The sequence below is a fragment of the Saccoglossus kowalevskii genome, chromosome 3 (assembly GCF_978046115.1).
Source record: "Saccoglossus kowalevskii chromosome 3, keSacKowa6.1, whole genome shotgun sequence".
NCBI classification, from domain to species: Eukaryota; Metazoa; Hemichordata; class Enteropneusta; family Harrimaniidae; genus Saccoglossus; species Saccoglossus kowalevskii.
In genome coordinates, this window is record NC_140643.1 from 42,089,077 (window position 1) to 42,108,915 (window position 19,839).

The 19,839-nt window shown below is 34.3% G+C and overlaps 1 protein-coding gene and 1 long non-coding RNA gene across 4 annotated transcripts in view; one reads left to right on the forward strand and one right to left on the reverse strand.

Moving 5' to 3' along the window:
• The window catches only part of LOC100376702 (filamin-C-like), a 108,876-nt gene that overhangs the window by 45,569 nt on the left and 43,468 nt on the right, over window positions 1–19,839 (reverse strand). For 2 of the 3 annotated variants that reach the window (XM_085497234.1, XM_085497235.1), the window contains 13 exons: window positions 12,929–13,057; window positions 12,464–12,679; window positions 11,902–12,064; window positions 10,462–10,662; window positions 8,390–8,527; window positions 7,081–7,347; window positions 6,600–6,793; window positions 6,057–6,435; window positions 5,396–5,638; window positions 3,848–4,711; window positions 1,921–2,094; window positions 797–1,120; window positions 226–396 (listed from right to left, as the gene is read on the reverse strand). In XM_085497234.1, the coding sequence (XP_085353360.1) occupies window positions 226–396; window positions 797–1,120; window positions 1,921–2,094; window positions 3,848–4,711; window positions 5,396–5,638; window positions 6,057–6,435; window positions 6,600–6,793; window positions 7,081–7,347; window positions 8,390–8,527; window positions 10,462–10,662; window positions 11,902–12,064; window positions 12,464–12,679; window positions 12,929–13,057 (3,463 nt within the window). The remainder of the gene's footprint in view (window positions 1–225; window positions 397–796; window positions 1,121–1,920; window positions 2,095–3,847; window positions 4,712–5,395; window positions 5,639–6,056; window positions 6,436–6,599; window positions 6,794–7,080; window positions 7,348–8,389; window positions 8,528–10,461; window positions 10,663–11,901; window positions 12,065–12,463; window positions 12,680–12,928; window positions 13,058–19,839) is intronic. The other variant, XM_085497236.1, reaches the window with a different exon arrangement.
• On the forward strand, window positions 18,356–19,371 carry LOC146747991 (uncharacterized). Its single transcript, XR_014928904.1, has 2 exons — window positions 18,356–18,679; window positions 19,169–19,371. It is a non-coding gene; the product is annotated as an uncharacterized LOC146747991 (long non-coding RNA).

Below are 19,839 nucleotides of genomic sequence, written 5' to 3' on the forward strand. Positions count from 1 at the left end.
TTAAAAAACAATGTTTGCCAGTCAGACATTTTGAGTTCAAACCGAAAAAAAAATCTATCAACTGTCACATTTTTTGAATGCTGCAAAGATGCTTCAAATTAGAACAACCAATTATTTCTGAAAACGATCAGACTCAAGAAATGAAGGAAATCTAATCTGCCATGCATGAAAGGAAAAAAAGGCAACAAGGGAATATGCCAATGATATGCAATAAATAAAGAATACCTTTTTCTGGGATGACAGTGACATCTAATGGGGCCACTCCAGCCTTTGTGGCATCCACTGTAAATGTAGCAGGTGCAGCTGCTCTGACACCAGCACGTTCTAATCCAGGACCACTTGCTTTGACTTTAGTTGGATCTACGATATCTTCTATGGTCGAGTGGAATGGACTGCCTGCAAAGTAAACAAAACAAAGCATTTTATACTATTATCACATGACATGGTGTATTATTCAGAGTTATGACATTTAGTAGGAAACATCACTGCTGATATGACAGGAGAAACCTCACAATATTCAGTTTGGAAATTTGGGTTCACCAGTCAGCCAAAAGGCCAACAAAACGAAAAACTAATTGTCATAATTACATAATTAATCAATACAACATTACTTTGTACCAACTAAATTGAACAAAACTACCGGTAGTCCAGGCATGTTCAAGAAACAATGTGGGAAGATGAAGGGTTGAACCAAAAAACCTTGTACATTTTTTGTTCTGTTTGTTTTCCAGTATATTTTATTCAATGCTAAGTCAGTTTTCACTTTTTCCCGTGATTTTTTGCTGTTGTTATTTACCTGGTATATGTTGATCAGCAAATTTGATTTGAATTTCATAGTCGCCTGGTTTAGTTGGCCAGTATTCCACACTACATGTGCCATCTTTGTTGTCTTTACATGTCATCTTGGCTTCACTGGGGCCCTCCACAGCCAAACCCAAGCCACCAGTTCCAGCACCTTTAGTCTCCACGGTGAAGTTGCAAGGTTTATGAGTGTTTCCACTTTCAAGGCCAGGACCATAGGCTTTACACTTAGCAGCATTTGATCCTCTAACAACACCTACATTGTATGGTGATTTACCAACTGGTTTACTGGCAACCTCAACATCAACTTTATGTATACCTAATATAAATAATAATAAATGTACTGTAAATAACATATTCTCTGATAAAGTGTACAATAGAGTATGTAAGAGCATTCAGAACTGAAATAAGCAAGAAATGTAGAAAAACCAGTAAGCAATAATCTCTTCTTTTGATTTTCATTCCAGCCAAAGATTTGTAGTGCTTTCTAAGTTTATGCAAGAATTAGATTTTTATTTGTGAAAAGAATATGGTCATTTTTAACTAAGAGTAATTGATCACCTGGTGCAAACCCCATATTTGGGCATATAAATATATAACAAGTAATTATCATAACATGACAGAATTCCTGCTCTTCAATAGTAAACTAAACTGAATAAATCAGCCAGTTAATATGTGCGACAAGTTGTAAATAATATTTATTTGCAATCAGTAAAGGCATGTCAGAGTTTATAGCTCGAAACAGCATTCTTTAAAAACAAAATGTCTGTCAGTCAGCCAATTTGAATTCTATATGAAGAACAAAATGACATGCATTAAGGTGCAACCGTGTCTTATCTATATACTAAATTTGAATGAAACACATCCATACACAACAAAGATCCGGTTCCAAGATGGATTGATTAGATGTATTTTTAATATTTAAATGGCCCCAATTCGGCCAGCTTGAAACAGGTTGTCAAATGAATATGAGCGACATGATGTACATTTATGATACATGTATAAAGTTTGAATGCAATTGGTCAAAGCATGTCAACTGTACATGATCCTCATAGAATATAAAAGCAATCTGCTTTTGTGTTATCCAGACATGAGAGATAATAGTTGTTAGCAACAAACCTTCTTCAAACGGTGCATAGCTAACATTGTATGTTCCATCTTTATTATCCTTAATAGCGGTCTCTAGTTTATTACCAAATGGATTTGTAACGGCACACTTTAATGCATCCTCTGGTAATCCACCGATACCCTTGGCATCCACGGTGAACTCTGCAGTCGAATCTAAAAACACTCCTACAATAGCAAATAGAAAGAGATGATTTATACAAAAACAAAAAAATCCACAAATATTGGCCGTCTTGGGAAGTGCTAGTTCAGTGTTAATGATGCAATATGAAAGAAAACATTAATTTTTTTAATATTGTTATTCAATACTCCATAATGTAGACTAAAATCGACTATGTTATCATAAACTAACACAACAGTATTCATATAGATGAAAATAAAAAATACTAATAGATATGTGATTGTTATTGTATGTACAAAAACAACCAATGCATATGCATATTTCAGTGTTTCACCTAACAAACATTCTGATGTGTGCTACGAGAACAGCGTAGTTCATGATAAATCATTGTCCGATGACTTTATCAATGTGAAGTATCAAACAGCAATACTAAATAGTACATTTTCTGGTCCATATTGCAATTATGGATATTTATGATGACATTAGGAACCGCACACTTCCATGTACTAAGAGATATAGATTAGCTGCACACAAATTCCCCATTTATCTGTCATTGACCAATCATTGACCAGGCATGGTTAGACAATGGAGCAAATGGTCACTATAGTGCTGGTCATACAGAGATCGATTATTCAGCACAAGACACAAACAAACTTGAGGAATTTGAGTGTAAACTGGAATAAATTATTTGTTTCAGAAACAATGTTATTTGATGTGAATGGATAGCTATGGTCATCACATGATTTTGAATTGACAAAACGAGTTTTGAATGACAAATCATGGGTAAATATACATAAAGGAGCGAAAATGAAACTAATACATAATGACTTTATCAAATGGTTGAAATATTAAGATACAACCAACTTACAAGAGTATGTAACCAAGGGATTTTAATGTCTCATCAGATGAAATTTATCTGCTTTGTATAAGAGTTTGTTTCAAATATGAATTGGCAGTTGTGTTTTCATGAGACATTAGAAGTAAACCCTTTGACTTACCAACCCTTGTTTAGTAATGTATTAATGGTTATTGTCACACTGACATGAAAAACACCACACTGAAAGCATTTAATAATAAAAAATATAAAACATATTAGTAAATATCAGAAGAAGAACTAATATTAATAATAATAATGTTTGTGCATTTTTTCTGCGTATTATGATTAGTAACTTGCTGCTTGTTGTCACAGTAACGGATAGCAGGCAAGAATCTCTGCAAAGAATTTTTTTGTTACAGAGCAAAAACCAATAAAAGCAAATTCACTTAGTGCCTTTCGTGAAGTAGCAATTTTTTGACATGTAACTTGCTGTGTCAATGTATATATTTTTTAAAGAGCTATTGAGAAGATGCGTGTGGACATAGAGAAACCATCTGTGTGATAGTGATCTAACAATGAAGAGGAATTTACTGAGGTACATGCCAATTTATATCTTTGATTCTCTAAAGATTGTTTCAGTGGCAGGTGTGGTTATACCCAGTAATAATGAAAATTCATTTTTAGTGTTTAGAAGTTTCTTGAGTACCGGTAATTCAAAAGGTGCATGGAGAATCAAGCTGGGAATAATTTAGTCAAGCCTAATACTATTATAAATTGTAATGTTAATTGATAAAAACTAATCACAGAGAATGAGTGGATCCACCTTCATAATGATAGAAGTGAAGATGAAGCAAAGAAATGGGGGTTAGATGGTTCCAGTATGCAGATTTTATTATGCAAATATTAGTAGTCAAAGCAATAAATCTACAAATAGTCTAAGCTACTAAAACTACAGGCACACTCAAACAATTCACATAATTTACCCTTTGGTTCAATACCAGATCCATATACATTGATTTTGCTGACGTCAATTGCTGGCTTTACAGGGACCTTTATTGGTGTCTTAGGTATGGGGTATCCACCATAACGGATATCAACAGTGTGGGGACCAAGTTCCTTAGGGTAGTACGAGGCATCAAAGGTACCATCTTTGTTGTCATCAATGTCGCAACTAATTGGCTGATTAGTAGGACTGAGAACACTACAAGTCAGGGGTGCTTCTCCTAGATCAGAAGGTACTGCACCTGCCTTTGTAGTGTCAATGTCCACATCAGCTGGCTCATTAGCTCTGGCCATTTCCAAACCAGGACCAGTAGCAACTACCTTAGAAGCATCAAACACCTTGGCTTTGAATGGAGAACCAGGTATGTGTTGATCAGCAAACGTGATATTGACATTATAGACACCAATATCATTAGCAACGTAGCTCGCTGAGCATGAACCATCGCCGTTGTCTTTACAATCAATCTTAGCTTCACTGGGGCCTTCAATTGTAACACCAAGAGCACCAGTACCAGCTTTACCAGTCTCAATAGTGAAATTAGCTGGAATTTTAACATGGGATCCTTTAAGCCCAGGACCATAAGCTCTGCACTTGGTTGGGTCAGCTCCTGGAACAGCTACGGTCTTGAATGGACTCTTGTTAATAGGTTTGTTGGCAAAAGTAATCTCAATCACGTACTCTCCTTCTTCGGTGGGTGTGAAACTGACTCCATATCCATCAACGGTTTCATCTACAATTACTTCAGTGTAGACTCCAGATGGAGCCTTGATGGAGCATTTGAGGGGTGCTTCACCAGCTCCTGATGTAATTACGTCAAACTCAACAACTTGGTTAACTGTTACTTCTGTAAAAACGCCAAATCATATACAATGTATGGAAACAATAATTAAAACTGTACAACTACACTATGACATAATGCGCATACAAATTGTACTGAAAACAAAGATGGGCTTTTACTTCAATTGAAATGCAAAATCTAGGACAACAACACAATTAGGTTCTTTCAAATAGAAAAATTTGGTTGAATCAAAATGTTACAAATTAACTTGTCACATTTTATTCCGCTAGCAAGCTATTCACAAAAATTCTAAATTAATACTGTTAACTATTGGTATAAAGCCAACAACAACAAAAAGGTTTTGCTTCTGGCCATCGCGTGCAATTTTGAGAACTGGTAAAGTACTGGGATACGTTTGTCTTCAGTTTTAGAGTATGTTTTTTCTATCCAATTAAACCATTTATGCATATATTCAAAAGCATTATTAGATGCATATTAAACATTGAACACATCTTAATGTGAAAGTATTAAAAAATACAAAAAAAAAACAAAATTATCACATCCTTTTCTTTTTTTGCCCCTGAGCATGAGAAACAATACTTTTTTTTGTTCCCTGATCTAATAGACAAGTTATACACATGCCAGCTAAAAACCACAATCTTGGAATAGTGCCCCCTCTATTGGCAATATGAGAAATACATCAATAGAGGGCGCCCTACACCATTGGATCTGAAGACAAAAACCACTTACTCTCTTCCAGTCCATCTATATACACTTTACTAAGATCAATCTTAGGCTGTACATCCAGATAGATGGGGCTCTGTGGGATTGGTTTGCCATGGTAACCAACAGCAACAGCATATTTTCCAGGAGCCTCTGGTGTGTAAGTGATTGTGTATGTGCCATCTTTATTGTCTTTGATATTTGATTTGATTTCTTTCTCTTCTTTGCCATTCACACCAGGAGCCGACTTAACAGCCACATAAATAGGACCTAATTATGACGCAAAATATAAAAATAGGCATGTCAATGTTGAAAGTTTAAAAATACCATTAGAGTACAAACAGTCCCATGTTATGTAAACAATTCATGTAAAAACTGTGCCATTTTAAATTGTTGATTTTTGTGAGTACTCTATTCACATTTTCGCAGCTACAGTGTACATAAATAAAGAAAGCTTGGTCAGAGTGTACAAGATAGAGGGAAGCTCAACCAAGTACACAACATATAAAGCAATAAAATTCCCTGAAATTTGTATCATAAGTTATACAGAAGTTAGTAAATCCAAATTACATCAATGACGATAAAACCTTGTTTTGTGAAACACCTATTGAACAGTAAAAGACTGCTGTTCTCCAAGGAAGCACATCAACTCAGGCTAATAATGGTATTATTCTGTGTTTACACATACCTGGTCCACCAGCTTCTGTGACATCAACAGTAAATGTAGTAGTTTCTGTGGATATCACCTTCTCTGGTTCAATGCCAGGACCATATACTTTAACTTTCTCAGCGCCACCGCTAATTTCTACTCTGAAGGGACTGTTTGGAATAGCAACTGCACCAAATGTAACATTTACGGTGTGTTTAACTGGTCTGGGTGCAGTGTAGATACAAGTAAATGTACCATCGCCGTTGTCCTTGATTTCAACTGGTATATCATTACTATACTGGTCACATACGCTGACCTTCAATGGAGCATGTCCAGCAGCTCTTGTGTCAATGATAAACTCAACAGGTTGGTTCAACTGTGGTCCATCTTTTTCTATGCCTTTACCAAATGCTTTGACCTGAAATGCACACAATTGGAAAGTTGATTGGAACAGTCAAACCAGCTGAGACACATTACTTTAATTTCACTATTTCTATATTTTGAGCATATTTACTGGCCTTAAGTTCAGGATTTTGCTAGTGAATGTTACATGTTCATGTGAATTTAGTTAGTGTGACCTACTTTAGACGCATCAAATCCACCAGGGTTAGGTATAATCTGTGCCATGAATGGACTATAGACGATATCTTCATCATCACAAGTGACATGTATGGCATATTCTCCAGCTTGGGTTGGGAAATAAGAAACTTCACAAGAACCATCTCCATTATCTACACATTTTATCTCAGCTTCAGATGGCCCTTCAATAGAGAATCCTGAAAGAGAATACATAAAAATTAATATTTCAATCTCAACACCGTCAACAGAATACAATCCACTGCATCACATCAGTGAAGTTCCTAGACCGACACCAGAATTCATTGCATAGCATCACATCAGTGAAGTTCCTAGACCGACACCAGAATTCATTGCATAGCATCACAGCAATAAGAACACACGTCTTTCAGTACAATACAGTTACAAGATTATGGGGAAGGACACCACAACACCCAACCCCTCTTTAGTCAATCACACTGTGTATTAATAATCTACCGTTACTTACCTAAAGCACCTACAGCACCATTGGTTTCTACAGTGAAAACACATGGGAATCCAACCACTCCACTCTCCAATCCAGGACCATATGCTTTGACATATGATACAGGAGCCTCAGCCTGTGGCCCAACAGTTACTGTGAATGGACTCTTTGAAACGTGTTCTTTACCATAGGTGATATTGATAATATAACGACCTGGTTTCATTGGGCGGTATGTGATAGTGTAAGTACCGTCTTGATTGTTAACAATTTGAACTGGTTCATTAATACCACCTGAATATTCAAGCATATGACATAAAAGTATCAATCCTAGCATTTCAACCTGTCTATAATTCAAATCAATCAGGTCTTGGCATTTTACAAGCAAGCATCTAATATCACTACCAATCTATGAATGACAAGTTAATGAATGATCATGAAACCCTCTATATGGCTGTTATACCAACAATACCTTCTGGGTATAATAACCATATAAAGAATTTAAAGAAATGTATTGTAAATCGTTGGTCACTGCACACAACAAACATAACAGTTAGTAACAACTTTATCATAAAATGATTCTCTGTCTAAAATAATTCCAAAGTTTGATCCTAATTCTTTATGGTTTAGTGCTATTGACAAATATTTTTGATTTGAAGTCGTCCACTATTCAGACTAACTCAGGGTCATTTTAGATTGTTTTATTATTATACTGAAATATAAGACCAAGGGGCAACATGAGCAAAGGAGAAATCACCATATCAACATGTCTGAAAGAAAATGGCTGACACAGCTTTCAAAAAAAAATATATATACGCACAATTCTTAGCTAGTACAATATCATCACGTTAATATTAAATATTGGTCAAATTATCACAGATCCAAACAAATACATACACCATACTGGAATTATTTAATTAAAAAGTTCTTGATATATATGCGGTCTCTGAATCAGATCATCAGTAAAAGTTTTAATACATGGACAAATAATAATACTGTAGTAATCAATCAAATACCTCACAGTTAGAAGGTGTTTTTAATAATTATTTAAACATTCTGTGATTAAATTAAAATAATTGAACACACGTGCAGAAAATGAATGAAATTTGTCAAATAATTTAAGTTGGCTGTATTGCAAGTAATATATGAATAGCAGTGCTATTTTCTATGACATTTCATTTATTTAAATCTTTTCTGAGTGAATCTAAAAGGTTGTAATGGCGTGCAGAACTAGATGATTATTTGCTATTACTAGATATATGTAAGTTAGTTCTACTGTAGATGAGCTAAGATGAGAATCACACATTGTTAGCAACTGCAATGTCTAGAAGTCTACCTGGACCAATGATTTGAATTCTTAGTTCAGCTTCTCCTGCATCTTTAGTGTGTACTGTAAACACTGCATCCTCATTTGCTCGGATACCCTTTGGCTGTATACCACGGCCAGTTGCATAGGCTTTCTTGGGGTTGAACACTGTCAAGACAAAAAAGCAGAAACAATGAGTTTTTTCCCTCATTTCATATTTATAACAAGTAATGTCAGTACTACTATACTATAAACATGTTTCCACATCAATAAGCAAGATTCAAATCGTCATAACTGACTGTTACAAAGACTGTCACAATCTTGTTTGGAGGCTGGCAATAAATAACCAACACATACATTTTTGTCGATTTTTTTTTGACAATTTGGCATTTCACCTTTCCACAATCAAAAGATTTCTTATTTGAATACCAATGTTAGTCCAACAATGTGCAACGGTAGACTCGCTCTTTTCTTGCTAGAAAAAATTTTCATAAGCATTTTTGTCGTCCCCAATGAAGTAAAAAGAATAGCATCTCTTTCTCTTTTCCCAAGGCAAACATTTCTGTCTGAATATTTACTATGGATAATGGAGATGGTTCTTTCCCAACCCAAGCTGGACATAAAAATTTAACTTGTCAGAGTATGAGATGAGCTGAGCTGCTTCCTTGCTAATGGAAAGAATGTTGTTTGAATGATGACATGAAAGATGAATAATTAGAAAACTCAACTGTACACGCTGAAAAAAAACATGCATATTTCTAAGGTCTTAAGATGAAAAATAAAAAAATAAAAGCATGATATTAGAAAATAACAATTAAATAACAATAACAAGCAGCCTGTCGGCTGAGATAGCTCCGCTGTTAGCAATGCACATGGCAATTAAAGAACAGAAGATATCATTAGAAAATGAACAAATTTGAGAGAGGTCCACATGTAGTACCTATATGTATAATATATCAAAGCAATTGGACTTGCGGTTTTCAACAAGAAGTCGAAAATATCACTTTTTACCAAAAATTACAAAAATATTCATCAAAATTAGAGAATTAAAGATATCATCATGAAATGAACAAATCTGAGAGAGGTTCACATGTAGTACCTATATATGTAATATCAAAGCAATTGGACTTGCGGTTTTCAACAAGAAGTCGAAAATATCACTTTTTACCAAAAATTACAAAAATATTCACCGAAATTAGAGAATTAAAGATATCATTACAAAATGAACAAATCTGAGAGAGGTCCACATGTAGTACCTATATATGTAATATCAAAGCAATTGAACTTGCGGTTTTCAACAAGAAGTCGAAAATATCACTTTTTACCAAAAATTACAAAAATATTCACCAAAATTAGAGAATTAAAGATATCATTACAAAATGAACAAATCTGAGAGAGGTCCACATGTAGTACCTATATATGTAATATCAAAGCAATTGGACTTGCGGTTTTCAACAAGAGGTCGAAAATATCACTTTTTACCAAAAATTACAAAAATATTCACCAAAATTAGAGAATTGAAGATATCATTACAAAATGAACAAATCTGAGAGAGGTCGACATGTAGTACCTATATATGTAAATATCAAAGCAATTGGACTTGCGGTTTTCAACAAGAAGTCGAAAATATCACTTTTTACCAAAAATGACAAAAATATTCACCAAAATTAGAGAATTAAAGATATCATTACAAAATTAATAAATCTGAGAGAGGTCCAAATGTAGTACCTATATATGTAATATCAAAGCAATTGCACTTGCGGTTTTCAACAAGAAGTCGAAAATATCACTTTTTACTAAAAATGACAAAAATATTCACCAAAATTAGAGAATTGAAGATATCATCATGAAATGAACAAATCTGAGAGAGGTCTACCCAAGGTACATATACACCAAGTATCAAAGCATTCAGGCTTGTAGTTTTCAAGAAGAAGTCGAAAAAGTAAAACATTGACACGGACGACGACGACGAACAATCACTCATATGATAAGCTCCGCTCGACAAAGTCGACAGCGGAGCTAAAAAAATTGACAAGAATTTTCTTTATTACATCAGTATAGATTGGCTGTATTCACTGATTTATAAGTAAGTTGACACATACCTGGGGAAATCTTGACATTAAAAGCACTACCCGGAATATGATCACCAGCAAAAGTGACATTAACTTGATGAAATCCAGATACTGTAGGAGTATAGGTACAATAATAAACACCTTGTCCTTTGTCTTGTAAAGTCACATTACAGGACTGTGTATTACCAACAGAATCTGTTATCAGTACACTGGCAATACCAGCTCCAGCACCTGTGAAGAATTCAAGCAAAATTAAGTTTTCATTCTATTAAAATGACATTAATACCAAACAAATAAATCAAATACTATTTTTCAGAAACTTATTTTTCATGATGAGCTGTTCAAGTATTAATTCCTACAAACAAGCATAAGTTTGAATGTATGGCTACTTATTATTCAAAATGTAACTATGCAAATTCCTCATTTGCATATGTGATCTAATAAGGAAGTATAAACCCTCGTATAGTTGAAACCCTCTACATAATTATTGCAAGGTAGTAGTACCGTACTCGACCGCGTTAGCGCCCATGCCCGGGCAAGCGCCCACCCCCCACTTTTGCGCAATTTTTATATTTGGGGTCACAATCGGCAAAGCGCCCACCCCTTCAAAATGCAACTAATTTAAAACTTGGTCTTGCGTAACGAATCTTGGTAATCGTTTTTATATGATACAGCGTGGATATTGACCGCTGTGAACATGTTGTGAATGCGTAGAACGCGGTAACCGTGCGTAAACTACGCTTTGACAATATCATGTTAATACAAGTAAAATGCGGTAAATATTTCATGCCATATTCAGTTTACCTCTCAAAATTGGCTAGTTACTATTTTTTTGGAAAAACCAGGTCGTTTATTCGCTGAAATCAATTCCAACAGATCGTACTTCGACATCGATAATTCACTTCCGCATTGCGTTACCGGAAAGTCTTCGGGAATTTCCAAAGAATTGCGTCAGTACAACACAGCATTGTGATTGGTTAATAACCAACTTGACCCATTAGGTCAAAGGACGCCGCTGCAGGTGAAATCTGCAAATGCATCATGGTGGAAAGTGATTTTGTTCGAGAGTTTGCGTATGATCCAACACCTTCGTCAGTGGAGATGATATGACAATTTTGACTACGACTGTGTTCCAACAGACTCAAATGTTTTTAATTTCGTAAATTCTGGTGGTACGTAATTAATATTGTAATAAAATGTGCATATTTTTTGTGATCATATCTGTTTCTTCGTTGTGAAAATCAATGACGACTCAACTAATTTCGTAATTTGATTTCCCTCAAAGACGTAATCTGTCACTTGATGAATCAAATTTTTCATTTACACTCTTTTTCGAGGGGGGTGCTCGGGTAAGCGCCCACCCCTAAAAAATCGTGATTTTCTGAGTTGAGGCCCCTGGGCGCTAACGCGGTCGAGTACGGTACATACATGATAGATTATAGCATCAGATATAATAATAATATTACTTACCAGCAGTAAAAATTTCAAAGTATGTTTGTTGTCCTACAATCAAACCAACAGGTTGTAGACCTGGCCCCTTAGCACTGCATTTTTTAGCATCTCCAGGAACATCAGTAATGTTCACTATAAAAGGACTCTTGGGTATTTGGGTCTTACTGTAATGTATTATTATCTGCAAGTCAAATCAGTTATAATTTGTTTAATGTACATCTACTGTGAACAGCAATGATCACGATATCAGTCAATGTAGAACTACAGCAACATTTTTAAAGCAGAAAAATTTCTGGGCTTTTTGCCTTCTCAACTAAAGTTGTTCTTGTACCGGTAATACATAAAAGTATAAATAAATATAACGAATATTCATAATGTGAATATACATACATGTGCATGTAGAGCATTCTTGAAAGAAGCTTTATTTTAAACTACATGTTGTTTTCATAAGAACAACGGTAAAAAAGACATCAGAACTGTCTTAAAAACACTGAAATAAAACTGAGAACATGGTATGCTAAATGCTCTGTGGTGGAGCTACTACAGAGTTAGGACAACAGTATTTGTTTACTAAACACACCTTGTACTTTCCAGACATTTTAGGAGTGTACACAACGGTATAAGTTCTATTCTTATCATTATTAAATGTCACTTGACAATCTTCTTTCTGTCCATTAGGATTCTCAATATCCACTTCAACTTTACCATGGCCTGCGCTGAACGTCTCAATAGTAAAATGAGTAGGCTTGGAAACGGCATTACCTTCTGGTTCAATACCAGGTCCATAGGCACGCACCTACAAAAAAAAAATTAAAAATTTGACAATGCTTGAAAAATCTCAGACATTACAAAGTAACCTAAGCAACACATGCGACAAACTTGCTTGTGCCGTCATATTTACTACTAAAGAAGTTTGACGAGCGCCATCTAGTGGCTAACTCAGCTACAAAATGGTCTTTTGTTTTTATTAATTCAACTATATAAAAATAGTTTTATGCACCAAATTATGTGATAGTTTATGGTTCACACAAAAGTTTACAGATACCTTCTTTGCATTAGAGCGTGGTCGTAGTGGAGCATTTGGTTTGAGTTTAGCACTTGGAAATTTGGACAAATAAGTCATCATACTGAGATCATCTACTTTAGGGTTTACCATATCTTCTGGTCGCATCACCTATGAATGAAACAAAACAATGTACATAAATAATATGTATATAGTATCTCTTCACAGACTGTATGAAAATACACACATTTGACTTTGGTTGGTTGGTGGGTGGGTGGGTAATCCATAAAACATAATTCCTTCCTTATATTTGATTACGAGAGGCAATTTTTAGCCAAAAATATATATATGAATGATAATAATTTATCAGGTAAAAACGATAACAATTTGTAAACCATTCTTGATAAACGATTTACTGAGATGATAATCTGTTAAATATTTGACAATTGTGAGATGTTTCACATTCCTACAGTGCCAAAGATAACTTGTTATTAAGGGGCATATCATTATGTCTGCAGGTGAGGGTGAGGGTGGGTGATTAGAATCAAGAAAAAAAATGTTAAGGGGAAAAAAAAAGCATGAAATGGAGAGACCAACTCCTGATTTATGAAATATGCCTTAGAAGAAATATACAATTCAAATATATTAAATCTCTAGATGGTTTGGCCTTCTCGCCAAACAGCTTCTTTCACTATTGCCACACCAGAATTTAACATTTTAAATTTGCATAAAAAATGTTGTCATTTGACATGTTTCATCTAAATAAAAATTATACGCATACATCTATTTATGGTTGTTTAGACTATATACAACAAACAGTTTGTTTAGACTATATATATGTCACTATCATGTGAGAATTCATGGACCTACTTTTTCCAAATTGGAGGTATTCCAATATTTACATGTGTAATGTTAGGCTAAAATAGACTTCAGAACATCTTTGATTATTGCTCAATGCTATGATATGCAAATTGTGATGTGGCAGTGGTGAAAATTAATGAAATGGGAATGAAAGCACCATCAGAGTGTGGCTCTACGGATGCATTTCCTCTCTGAAACTATTTACACAATTGAATTTCATAACCATATACATTTCATATATTTTTCTCTTAAATTAGGCAAAGGATTGACATCAGAATAAATCTATAGTTGTATACTACAGCACAAAGCTGGATAAATACACTCTCACTGTCAGCACATAAAACATACGCTGTCAAATAATTCATGCCTGGGAAACTAATAAATAGAAACTTTGACTTTTTGTTTTTGTTTCACAAATCATCACATCTATATTTTTAGTTTAGCTGCAAACATACCAAATTGATTACTGACAGGTCAGTTTTCTGAACTGCTAATGTACATTATGCCAAGTAATATTTCAACACGAGTACATAAAAGCAAAGTATTAAATGTTTATTTCACATAGTAAATACTTCACTAATAAGTTTTTTTCCTGCTTTACATTTTATAATACATTTAATTATTTGAAAGTCACTATTTTCATCGTTTTCCTATTTTGTATGTATTTCTTCATATTTTCTTTGTAAATGCCACATTGGCTATAGGTTTTGATGAAAACGCACATCATATGTACCAAAACTGCATCATACCTTGCAGTGAAGGCAAGTACACATATAGAACAAATGTACGAAAATATGCAACAATTTGCAAAAAAAATAGTTCAGACAGACATCATGAATTAAAGAACCCTTCAAGTAAAAGGCTGATTTAAAGACTACCAAATAAAATTATGAAAGAGATATTGAGTGACTGGGTCATAGGTCAACATTGTTTTGTTCATCGAATATTGAGATTGAGAGGGCCCTGTCAATTACGTATAATGTTCCATAACATGTGATATAGTATACCTGTAGAGAAAAGAATACAGTAGTCTATTTAGTGTTTTTTTAGCTGGCCTTTAAACAGAGAAAGTGTTGTTCAGTTAGGTAAGCCATGTGACTGGAGTAATCTGATACTGCCCAACATGTCTCAGTTACTGGCCTAGAGAGGCCCACACACTAGCAGAGACACTCAAGTCAAACCTGCTGACTAGGCTTTTCATAGAATGTGTTCTTATTATTTTAGAAAAGTTGGGACACTGTTTGATAATGGGACCTTTACAAATTCTGCCAGATTGGTCTAAAATTAAGACAGAAATTTATATTTAAATTATTAATATTATTCTGACAAAAAACTGCACAAACCATTTTTGAGAAAATTTAATTAAATAATCAAAGAAATTTATAATTCTGTTGAAGCTAATCTGAGTACCAGAGTAACGAGTGGTTGCTAAGGGCAGTAATTTGATAAGTAATATAGCAGAGCAGGTGAAACAACAAATAAAGAAACCATTCCATTTTATTGATGTGCTGTGAATACTTCCATCATTCCAACAAGATACCATTTGAGTTGTTCACTGGACTTTACCACCATGCACTATGCAATGTTTTTTTAACCTCTGTGAACGAACACATTAGTTGATGCAACTGTTGCATAATTTATTTTTCTTGCACGATACAAATTATTTGTCTACCTCACTAGAACTTATTTTAATTCTTAGAGAACAGGGAAAACAAGTCGATTTCATTTTAATTCTTAACATTTTTGAATTCTTTTTGTAACACCCTCCCCCAGAATTATTGCTTCAACCCTAAATACAGCATACCAAATATGGGCAACTGTCAACTTCTATAATATATTCTAAACAGCTGGCTATGGCAGAGTTGACCTGGAGAAGTAACTGTCATTTTAGTGAGAGTGACTATGACATAAATATTTAGATTGGTGGTTAAGTGCACAAAGGAAACTTGAGACAGCAAACAAGGTGAAGTGTAGGGCATGGTTAACCAGGCAACAAAATACCACTCAAAAGTAACAATATTTGTTTGTTTGTCTGTTTAAATATTTACAAATTGTTGTGAGAAGTAGATCGTCTTAGATAAAAATAAATTACCAGCAAACAATGCTCAACCTCATGCAGTGTACTGTTATAGCTTCATTCTCAAGTTCAACTTGAAGAAAACAGTTGTTATGTTGAATGCCAAGAAAACAGTTGACTTTTTTTTCAGTTTGTAAGTTTAACAACATCTGACTACATAAATGCTCTGAATGAATTAATGCCAAATTCTATTTAGCTCTAAGGTTAACACCACCATAAAAGATTGCAGTCATTTTACTCCCATGGTGCAACTCACCTTATTTCATGTATTGTAAGAAAAAAAATGATACATTTAATTCTACTTTTGTCACCTCTCATAAGGTAAAACTTGTACATTTTTTTTACCCATAATTTATTAAAAAATTTCATTATAACATACCATAGAAGAGGCCAGAAACGGTGTCTATATGAGCTTTCATGGAAGAATGGACATTAATTCTGAGAGCAACAAAATTTCCAACAAACAATTGTGGAGACAAGTTTGTCCAAATTTGTTTTCCTCTAGTAACGAATTGAAAAGTTTGTTTTCCTCTAGCAACAAATTGAAAAGTTTGTTTTCCTGTCAACTTTAAAGCAGATGATTTCATGTACCGGTACCATTGCATTGAGAATTAAATAGATATTATCGGTCTAAATAATAATAATAATAATAATATAATAAACAACTTTTTCTGAATATTAATGCAATTTCCAAAATTGTGTGCAAGTCAATTATATTCACAAACCAAATTAAAATATACAGGTGCAGATTTGGCTTTAAATTATTACCCACAATGCCAAAAAGGCTTTATTATCATTTTCAATTGATAAGATATGCCTGCCTGACAGGGAGACAATTAGTCTGAGATTAGTATTTGAGTAGGGTCAAAATAGACCAGAGGTAGGACATAATTGTGCTTGAGATTAAATCAATTTGGAGAGATCTATATGAGTATTTTAAACTTATCTAGCTGGTGAAAAACCATCTCCTTAAAGGGCATGCATGCGCGATATATATGGGTCTCATATAAACAAAGATGGCGACTTTGGCTGTTGCGCAGATCAACGAGTTCAAACTGAGACATTACCAAGCTTTAATTAGATTATTTTTTAGGTGAGTGGAAGGTACGGAAGGAGTCACCCGAGGAAATTAATGCAAGTCGCGCCCAGTTCAGACCTCATACTTGTGATTTCCATTAGAAGAGCGCATTGGATAGTGGGAAAATCAATGTTTATCAACAAAAATATCGCACATGAGTGGCGCGACGACTGCCGCCCTTTAAATGTCCATGTTCCAACTTTCACTTGACATGACACCATTCTAATGTAATGCACAACTGTATCTCCAATATTGCGCAATTCAACACAAGTGAAGCTGTGTTTTTAAGATGAGTTTTTCTCCAAATCTTTAGCTTTGTGATGGTCAGAAAATAAGCAGCTTGTTTGCACTCAATACTCAAATATCCTTGAATCCCCTTTACAAGAGTCACATGATCAGGAAATATACAATTTCAGTATTATCCATGGCATCATATAATACCACTAAATACCTCACTGACATACAAGGCATTATATTCAGCACCAAATAATTACACCAAGAAAGACTGATCTCAGGTTTCGTTTTCCATAATACTTAACTTGAAACCAAATCATTAAAAGTTGGAGCTTAACCTCATCAGAGATAAAAGTCAATACTATTGGAGGGGTTTAAATGATAATCCTATCTTTAAGTCAAAATAAATGGAAATTACAGTATAGCTTTACTGTACATCATATTCAATATAGTTAAGTTCTACCCATCCACCAATGTGATGACAACAATGAAGAATATTTTTTTAGTGAATACCTTTCCCTTCATTTATGAGAATTGGAGTGTCATCACAGAAAACAGAAGTATGTAATATTAAAGAAAGTAAGTTGCCCCCCCTCCCCTTTTGAAATACAAAAGAGGGATATATAAAGAGGGCTGGCAAGTTGCATGATAGATTACTAGTAATAGATTACTAGCTATTCCTGATAGCAGTCAAACACATGTCAGTAATCAGAGAGGCACTCTCAGGCAGGCCAGACATCCTATCTATCAGTATGTAGACATACATGCAAGTAAAAATAAGCCATCTAGATTCATCAAAACAATTCAGTGCTTTCTTAAAAGTAGTTTCCATATGCTCTCCCAATCAAAATGATTCGCATATATTTGTATGGACAAAGGTTATCCATTGGCTACTTGTCATCACATCCTGATTTATAACCAGGAGAAGGCAAAAATAAAAAATAACAAACACACCCTTCCTCCCCCACTCTTTTAATGGCTCTCATATCAATAACATTCGTCTGAAATCAATTTTATGAAAATATTCAAAATTCTAATGTCCAGCTATCCTAGTAGCCAAATTACATAAGAGCTTCAGAGTCAGACAGCGACACCTACCAATTCATAAATCAGTATTTACTTTATGACTGCTTTTTATCATTTTACTTATTTACTTTTACTGTGCAATTTATCTTTTTTTTAAAACCATACTGCTGTACTTTCCCCAATCTGATTAAAATCTGATGTAGTGTACGGGCTTTAATTATTTTGGCTATAAACTTATTTTAATTTTATTTTTTATTACTTTTGTTATTAATGCCCTTTTATTTTATTATTTTACTTTGATTTTGATTTTGTGATTTTTTTTAATTCCGCCCTACCTACATCTGAACCGATGCCTATGTAACGAGATTTCAACGAGACCCACTATCGACGATTTTAGTCAACGAATCACAGACCTCCTTCTATAGCGCACATGATGGCGTCACCGGGCAGAGTCTGATGGCAAACACACTCAAATAAAATGGCGGATTATACCGACCGAGAAAAACACGGCTTTTCGGTAAGTTTATCATTGTCAAATGCAACGAAAGTCATTTTTATGTTAATATTGTGGCTCGAATGGTTCGACTTTAGATCGTTATTTTGCATAGTTATTCTGGGAGTGACGATTTTGTTTCCACCGGTTCGACCGAACACCAATGTCTTTTTCCAGTCGCCTGCCCTGGAGACGGGTGATGTTTTGTTGACGATCGGGCCAAAATCGTCTACGATATTGAAGCCGTAAATATTCATCAAATTGTATCAACATTTTGTACATTATACAATAACACTTTATTAAAGTAAATGAGCTGATTTGGACTGGAATAAAATATTTTTTATTTGGAACACATCGCAATTGATCAGGAAATATTGTTTTGCTCCAATTTTCTGCGTCGATGCCGTGGGCCGGTGACCGCTATACAATTTAAAATCAGTTTGCATTGTTTACTATAGCTGTTTACAGTGTTCTAATCATTACGATTTACTTATTTTTTTGCTTCCATTCTAGATAATTATGCTCAGCACAGTCCCTAGAGGGACTGTGTGCTCAGTGATGTAAAATTGAAGCGATGACTGAATGAATGAACCTTGGCTGGCGAAGATGTATCTGGAAGTGTACACATTTGTTGGAAGTGAAAAAAATATTCAATGAAATGACAAAAATTGTAAAATGCTGTGGAATTTCTTTTGCAAATAAAAATATACTAGCAATTTTCTATTAATGGTTTATTCAAGTGGGCAAAATATAAATGTACAGAAAAATTGCCCGTATACACTGAAAAGTAAGCAACCGACAGCCTGTATAAAAGGGGGACTGTGATTGGCTGTTACTTACGCGAGATTTGAACGGGACTTACATAGGCGTCGGATCAGATGTAGGTAGGGCGGAATTAAAAAAAATCAAAATCAAAGTAAAATAATAAAATAAAAGGGCATTAATAACAAAAGTAAAAAAAAAAAAATTAAAAAAGTTTATAGCCAAAATAATTAAAGCCCGTACACTACATCAGATTTTAATCAGATTGTACTTTCCCATTTCAGTGTTGTGTATATAAATATTATTATCATAATCATATTATTTCAATACCAAGGCAGCATAGACTTCATAAAGATTGTAGAACAAACAATATTTACATAATTAAATTCTATACAATTATTCTGAAATTTGAAATGAATTAA